Source organism: Cynoglossus semilaevis, chromosome Z, assembly GCF_000523025.1.
Source record: "Cynoglossus semilaevis isolate Cse_v1.0 chromosome Z, Cse_v1.0, whole genome shotgun sequence".
Classification (NCBI taxonomy): Eukaryota; Metazoa; Chordata; class Actinopteri; order Pleuronectiformes; family Cynoglossidae; genus Cynoglossus; species Cynoglossus semilaevis.
Window position 1 is genome coordinate 18,469,269 of NC_024328.1, and position 8,478 is coordinate 18,477,746.

An 8,478-nucleotide genomic window follows, 5' to 3' on the forward strand; every position below is an offset into this window, starting at 1 on the left:
AAGGATCTCCTATGTGGAACTTCCCTGATAGCCATTTATTCTAAAGCCTCTGAGGTTAAAAAGGTTAAAAATTATTTCCTTTTTTCCCAATTTTTCACATTAAATCAGAGGTAACCATCATTTTTGAAACAGGGCCCGATTTGTTCTGGATAGATACCTTGAAATAAATTAAGGAATAAATGAAATAAAGGAATCATGTCATATGTAACAGAATGTAAATAGAGTTAAAAATTGTGGGGGTTACTGATAATTATTTAAGTCACAGTTGTTGTTTTTTCAGTTCTCTTTGATCATCACAACTTTAGATTTCAATCGTGGGCCAGATTAAGCAGACCACAGGCCTCCAGTTGCCAATCACTACATTAAATATTTTTTCTAAAAATTATGCTCTGATAGAGCCTCAGTCCTCTTCCTTCTAACTCTATCTAGCTTGTATAAAATGAAGACCTAATCCACATTGATTTATGTGTAATCACTAAAATGACATAAATAAATTTGAACTATATTGATCCCATATTTGGTCAATTGTTAGCAGCAGATATGCCAGTAAAAGGCTGCCCCCAGCAGGCGCCAAGCATGTGGTTCCTCTGGGAATCAAACCCAGGACTCTCTGCTCTCTGCACCGAAAATCATGCAATCAAGGAGTTATGTTTTCAAAATGTGACTGCTAACATTGTACATTGAGTTGATATGTGTGCAACAAGCCTGGAAAATGTAAATAAGGACCTCCTGTATTTACTTGTGTTCTTTTGTAATGATCTCTAAACTACAACTCCACACAACAGGTTAAGATTACCTGTCAGATTGTACAGATTGTCCCATATATGTGCCCTCTCCAGGTAAGGTTGAAGGGCCAGAGTCAAGGCCTTGGGAATATTCTTTATGCGATTAAAAATGTTAAACAGTGCGACAATAAAGTCATCACCCGCTTTGCAACTTTCAGTGGATGTTTCTGAGGAACTCTCCTGGCAAAAATCTGCAACAAAAAAAGAAAAGAAAACTGTGACAATTCTCTTTCAGTAGAGTACGATTTCCAAAATGCATTCCTCGTTAAATTTGTTACACAACAGACTTCAAATGTGCATTTGTGGTTTGAAAGTAGAAGAAAATCCAGTGCCACATCTCAGTTGAATTACGATTGAGAAACTCTCATTGTTATAGAAGTCAATGGGGAAAGATGTGAAAACCATGGCCTGTGAAACAGCAACTTGATTTCTTTGCACAAAACACATTGGAAAATGTCAAGGCTGCCCAACCTGACACATGTTAACAGAGAAAGTGAACAACAGGCATTGTGGGATGCAAGGGAAAAAAAAAAAAAGCCCACATCTGTGTTAGATGGTATTGAAAAAACATTCTAGAAAAAAAAAAAAAAAAGAAAGATTTCAAAGCCAGTGGCTGTGGGATCTACAGCACATGGAGACAGGAAGTGAAAGAGAAGACGTTTGACAGGGTGTTCATGTGGGGGTTGCTGTCTGTGCACAGGGCTGAGGATGGAGGTGTGTGCATGTGTGTGTGTGTGTGTGTGTGTGTGTGTGTGTGTGTTTGTAACCCATATGATTTCTATGTATGTGTTTTGTGTGCTTACAAGTGTGTGTGTGTTAAGTTGACAGGGGTTGCTGAGGAGAGGCCCGTTGCTCCAGAGGTGGCAGATATCCAGCGGTCTGTCAGTCTACTGTGTGGGAGATGACAGCTATCTGAACAGGAGAATATATGCAATGAGGGGGCGCTGTGAAGGGAGAGAAGGGAAAAGAATGCCTTGTAAGTAACACTGGACTATTTTAAAATGACAGGTCTAGATTAGCTCCTGCATTACAGGGTCGATAATATCAGCTAATACCCGATATGTGGGGAATATGGCCACCGCTCTGGGTTTAAATGATGGCCTCAGTCTTCTTGTCTCTATCTCTGACTCTTTTTTTCTTTCTTTTAGTACATCTCATCAAGAGTGGTCAAGCTCCCTGACCTACAATCAGTCCATTCAGCAGAATTATGTTGCTTGTACTGGCATCTTGTTCTCTTCTTGTCCGGTAATTGGTCCTTAAGGAGAGGGTTATCTGAGCATCACTGCTGCGGCTGCAGTGGCCCAAGGAAACAGAGGTGACCAACATTAATTTCCACTTGGGGTACTGGAGAGTATGACAGGTTAACTAGGTGCCTTTTAATAATGATCCCATTATGGAGCAGCCAGACGACTTCAGGAAAAACAGATGACAGTGCGCTGCCACATCTCGGCGGAGTTTCCAACTACTGCTGGAGCACGCCATAACTCTAGTGTGCTGGTGTTTCCATGTCAATTTGTCAGCTGCTCTCCCTATTCTTCCTCTCTCTCAGTCCCTCCTTCCTTGTCTTTAAGCTTATACAGCCTTGATACATAGCCACTACGTACACCTGTTTATCTTCCGGACAACTAGTCATCCAGTCACAGGGGCCCACTCTAAAGAAGCTCCGTAATTGGAAACAGACCCACTCATCAAAACAAAGAGACAGTGTGAGCAGGAGTGAATGTGTTTGTTTGTGTATACTGTGTGTGTGTGTATATCAAAGGGAGTGTCTGTTTAATGTATGGGTTATGCAAAATTGAGATTAGTTTTAATTGTAAAGAGACAGTCTTGTATCTTAGCAAATACATTACCGTTGAGAAAAAAAAATTGTAATTTTCTACTTTTGGGCACCTCCACCATATTGGCTCTGTAATGGTTCAGAGCTCAATTTTGCTATTAAACTTTTGAATTTCATGCTGTGTTTTAGAAGAAAAAAAACAACAAAAATGTTCAATTCATGTATTTTTTTACAATAAAAATCCCACTACGTTACATTACTTCTTTGAAGGTTTTCTTCAAGAAGCAGATTAAGAGATATGTTAAAAAGTCACATTTAGGACTAGTAACTAGTGAATAGTAACCAATAAAAAAGTGTACACACAGGAATGAAAGACTTCAGTCAAGCTGTTCCTTTTTGTCTGTCTGCTTCCTGCTTAATTAGCCCTTCACTGTGATAACACACAAGAGTCAGCGCTTCCAACGTTGATTTACGGCAGTGAGCAGGAAGAAGTGCCACCACGCTTTGAGCCAGACTCAGACCAAGCGAGAGAACGAGACACTGAAAGTTGTTATTAATGAGGTCGCTATAATGTGAATTAATGTGCGAGTGCACAACAGTCTTTAAAGGTTAGACTGTTTCTGGTGCAGAGGAGTGCAGAAGGAAGGAAAAATCTTTAAAGGTCAGCCCATGTGCGCTCTGCCTGGGCCTGTTGAGTGTTTATTACTGAGCCCTATTGATTTAGTGATGATGATGACCAAGGTGAAAATGATGATGATGGCAAAGATGCAGATGATAACTTCATAAAAAAGAGGGAAGGAGCTCATCTAAGGTCTACATAATTCCCTGGGGATCTTTGAGCATCATAATTAAGTCACTGAGAAACAACTTCTTTTATATGGCACCTGCAAGACTGACTCCAGACTTACAAGAGTTTTCCAGGAGAATCCTGGGCAGGTGACAATCTCCACGAAGCAGCATTTGCAGAAGCAACCTGGAATTGCATCCAGGGCCAGAGGTCAGCAGCCTCACCTGGCATGCAAGGACAGGCTGGCCTACAAGACCATCTCTGAAAGTAAAAAGAAATAAAAAAAAACAATAAGTTCTGTAGTCCAGTAAGTGTTTAAAGTATAACAAAATTAAATGATGAATGGAGAAAACAGTGGTGGAAGACAAAGACAACTCACATCATCGTCATTGACAGGAAGGAAATAGTGCTCAGGCTGCAATCATAAGACCTAATTTCCACAGTGTCATTCCCAGCTGACAGAAGCCTTGGCCTGCAATTTTAGCCTCACATTTTCTTACAGTGTATACCGGGAAGGAATTAGTGATAATCCTGGCCAGCTAAAAGCATATTAACATTTGGGAGACAGCCAAATACATGAATATACAGCAATACCTCACTCCTACATCTTTTGTATAAGCAAGGATCTGCAGCCAGCTGTGGGTAATGAGTCGTAACCTGGTGTGTGTGTGTGTATGTGGGGGGTGGGGGGAGGGGTGTAAATGTGTGTGTGTGCTCTTCTTATGTGGGCAGTTGTTACTATGAATGTGCACAAGTGTGAAAGTATGCCGACATACGTGTGACTGTGTGTTACTTTATACATCTCAATAAAAAGTAAGTGATGGAATGGATGGAGTTTTGTCGAAAGAGTAAAGAGGCAGGGACCTATACAGGGGGTATCTGTGCAGAAATTAGCGTTTCCATTTGAGCCAAAGAGTTGGAGCAGTGTGCACCCTGCTGCTTGACTGAGGAAAACTATTCTTCAATGTGACAGCACAATTTATGATGTCATTGGGACTGCAAACCCAGAAGAAATCCTCTTTTAACTGCTCTGATAAATCTACCACACTACAGCACAGGGTCAGCTTACAGGATCTAGACACGCAGAGACAGCCACACATTCACACGCACAAAATGTAAACTTAAATACTATCTTTATGACCCACAATTTTGAATGATTTATTTATGTGCTCTGATTTTATTATTGTTTTATCTAATAACTATATCATTTTAATGGTCTGGGGAAAGATTTGGCCACAGCGGCTGAGTCCTGGCTGAGGAAACAACGGATCTGGCCCCAGGCCACTGGCAGGCCCCCTGGAGCCTCCATATTCAGGAGGTGGGAGAGAGAAATAAAGAGGTCATAAAAATATACTAATCTCAGCTCTCCAAAACTTAGGAGAGCCGGAGTTAGTTTGATTTGTGCTCCATCAGCAAGCATGACATCACCTCCGGCAGTGTGGGGGGGGGAGGGGGGAGGGAGATGCATTCTAGGGCCACAGTGGTAACTGGACACACATGCAAATAATGCTGGTAATGAGCATATTTAAATATATCCACTATCACTATGTGTTCACTGCACAGCTGTCTGTTGACACCAAGGGTGCAAAGCAACAATATGAACAGAGCAGTGGCAGTCTATTAATACATTACATCAAACACTATGGATGGAGGTGCGTAACATGACAACAGAATGTAAAGCATGGATTTGCAGGTGATAGACTGAATGATGGTTTGATGGGTGTATTTTACATACCGTATGACCCGCTCTGTAAAGAGCTCAGAATTGATAAACTTCAACCAGCGTAAAACAGAACTGTCAGGCTGCACTGGATCAGATTCATTTTCAGGTTTTCTCCCAAATGTCCTGGAGGGTAGAAAAGGCATGTGGCAGTCACCCCCCCACACGCAAACATTACTTAATACATATTGAATGGTAAGTGAAAATAAAGTGATAGAACAGTGGAAGCCAGGAAAAAAAGGGGTGTAGCAGTGAACCACTAGGGGGCACATAAACACACTTAATTTGAATTTAGCTTAAAATAAATTTATAGTATCAGTTACATTTTCCATGAGAAACTGAGTTATAAAAGTTTGACTGGTTTAAAAATATAAAGATGAATATATAATAAAATGTGTGATGTTTTATTCTTAAGTTGAGATAATACAGTTTGTTCATGTTTCCACAATGTCAAACCTTGCAACATCACACTTTCTCAAGTCTAGATTGCAGAAATAAACATTGTATTTATTCATACTTGTAAAGCAAAGGCAGCGGTGCTGTGGCGATGACGAGGACTGTCAAGAGATGCTCACACAGGCTGTGTATTTGGTACGGCCAGTCTGATGCACCAGCAATTTTGGCAATGGCTGCATAAGGCTTGGTCCTCACCAAGTCTTCAGGACGTTCACACAAACTCCACATAAGGTTCTCCAAATAGAGAAGAATCAGCGTGATGTCAGCTCTTGGACACAAAAAGGGAAAAAAGAAAATGTATAGTAAAGTAAAAATAAAAATTCCTGTCTTCATAACTCTTCATCCACCATTACTTTATGACAGCCTCTAGCATATCCCCACCATAGAGCCTCCTGGTGGTTTTACTACTAGAAGGTTAAGGGTACCATTGGCTTTGGATTTCCCTGTAAACGTCAATGCATTTACATTAAAATGCCTATTAATCTGTTTTCTCTGTCAGTAGGTTTGATGGAGCTGCCTATCATCTCTCATTCCCCTGTCTGTGCTTTTCTGCAGCCAAGTCTGAGAGTAGAAACAGAGATGGAAGCATGTGTGAGCTAGAAAACTTCTTACACTTGGACAGGCTTTACAAAACTTGTTCATATCACACTTATGCTTAAACCATTAGTCAGACACATTTTCTGCAACATTCTCCCAAACTCTTTTCACTTTAAACCCCTTTAATCCCCCTTCAATGTCATCGTTGTTCACAGCAAAATCACACGAGAGTATTGAGTGTGCACATGCCAACTTGTAAAAGCAGTGACAAAATACTAGTAGTATAATGATTCACAACACAACACGTCTTCAACAGGAGACAACGTTAATATTTATAAAGATTATGATACGTAGGCTTTATTACCACGTAAACTACATTTATCTAAAAAATGAAAAAGCTTTTTCTAACAAGTTAATAAATGCTTTCAAATAAATATTATTTTAAAGTACATGCCCTGCAGCTGTTACTATATCCAGTTTAACTATGCACCTATACCTGTTTATATGTAAATTCATAAACACAAAAAAAAAACTATACCATAAGAAGTACATAAATTACACATGACAAAGACTTATGGTTCTGAAAAACTGATTATATATATATATATATATATATATATATGATATAACTGTATCATATAACTGTATCATCAAATTTAAGTTCTCCTTAAAAATGGCGGTTTTCTGAAATGCATATCCAAACAGAATTTATACATAGGTAATAAAACACGAGTTTTGTAATGTAGATATACAGTAGACTAAAATTAACATAAGGCAGATGTCAACACGTAACTGGAGAGTATTGAGGGTAAAAATAAAGCCTGTTCACAGCAAATGGACATATTTAAGTACATCAGCGTGTACAGTTCCATGTTGTGCAACATCTTTATTGGATGGACATTCAGGGTCAGACTTGATTTTATACCTGATCTGCAGATGTCTCTTGTACGAAGGACGGGCCCTGGCATATCGCTGCACCAACAGCTGCAGAGTCTCAGATAACACTTGGCCAAGAACATCTTTGGCCACATCAGCTGGAAGCACTGCCCACAGGTCACTGCGGAGCCCACACAGAAAGTAGTACCACATCTGCACGGAGAAGGAGCAGCGTTCGCCCTGTGGAAACAAGACAGTTGTGCTAGAATATATGGACATATTGTGATAGGGAGTATGATTGTTAAGAGGGACAAAAGAACGAAAGTAAAAAAAAAATAAAGTGAGAAAACATGAAGGAAAAAAGAAGAGATAGTCTGAGACAGTCCTGTCAACACCAGGACATCTAGGTGGTCACACCACCTGCACTCTGCACCTGGGTTTCTTCCCCCACTGGGATTGTAGATGCCTTGTCCTGAACTGGAGAACACGTCACAACACTCTCACACATACAGAGAGAGAAGGGTAGAAAAGTGAAAATTGAGAACTTTTTCCTGAATAACGTGAGCAAAGACATGGAAAAGTGAGAAGAAAGGCAGACAGACGGTGGGAAGGCAGAGGAAGGTAGGGAGAAGGGGGGCTTATTATCCCAGCATTCTACAGCTTTTTCAGAAATTCATTTGTTGAATTAATTCTTGCCTATTTTCTAAACTCACACATTTAACCTCCAACAATAAACTTCTCTGCATGTCGGTTGAGGAAAGGGGGATGGAACTGACACTAGCTAAAACTCTTCCACTTCCTCCCATCTTTAACTTATCATACACTTCAGTCCTTTCTTTATTTTCTCCCCTCTTTACCTCATCTATCTTATATTTGAGAGGCTCTCCCTGTCCTCTCTGGAGCTAGTTATTTAGGGATAACTGCTTAATGGGAAGCGTGACCAGGAACTATGTCCGTGATTAGCCTGTCATCCTGTGACTGAGCAAACCCAGACACAGATGTTGGATTGAAACAAATGAGACCAGTTGGGACCAAACTATACAGTACAACTGGGATCTTTGATGTATCATTTAAATCAAAATTTATCCAAAGTTTCCAGGTAAAGGATGCTGAATCCAGCAGCAGATTCCCCTAAGCAGAAATAAAAAAAAAATCAAGTTGGCCATAGTTATGTTCTCATAGGTTCTCATTGTATCATAATATTTCTGGGCCAAAAGTTATTTGCCCATCAATATCAATATATGATATATAAAAAAAGAAGTTGAAGGAACACAAAGGAGAAGTTGTCTCTTCAGGAATCCAGGAGATGTAAACCTGAGAGATTTAACTACACGTACAGACATCAGGTATACAGATGCATACATACATGCACATAACAAATGAAAAGCACACACTGAGATGCTGCTGCTGCTGTGGCTGCTGCTGCACACCCACACGTGCATTCATCTGTACAGATGCACAGGCATGCTGGAACAAAAGCACACACCTGCACGCAGCAGGTCTGACACCAGTGACCCAGAGAAGGAGGGAGTAACAAAGG

The 8,478-nt window shown here is 40.3% G+C and overlaps 1 protein-coding gene across 4 annotated transcripts in view; it reads right to left on the reverse strand.

Moving 5' to 3' along the window:
- The window catches only part of kiaa0825 (KIAA0825 ortholog), a 111,108-nt gene that overhangs the window by 72,105 nt on the left and 30,525 nt on the right, over nucleotides 1-8,478 (reverse strand). For all 4 annotated transcript variants that reach the window (XM_025053023.1, XM_008336746.3, XM_017030644.2 and 1 more), the window contains exons 12-16: nucleotides 6,988-7,178; nucleotides 5,587-5,793; nucleotides 5,085-5,195; nucleotides 3,471-3,610; nucleotides 797-976 (exon numbers count right to left, since the gene is read on the reverse strand). In XM_025053023.1, the coding sequence (XP_024908791.1) occupies nucleotides 797-976; nucleotides 3,471-3,610; nucleotides 5,085-5,195; nucleotides 5,587-5,793; nucleotides 6,988-7,178 (829 nt within the window). The remainder of the gene's footprint in view (nucleotides 1-796; nucleotides 977-3,470; nucleotides 3,611-5,084; nucleotides 5,196-5,586; nucleotides 5,794-6,987; nucleotides 7,179-8,478) is intronic.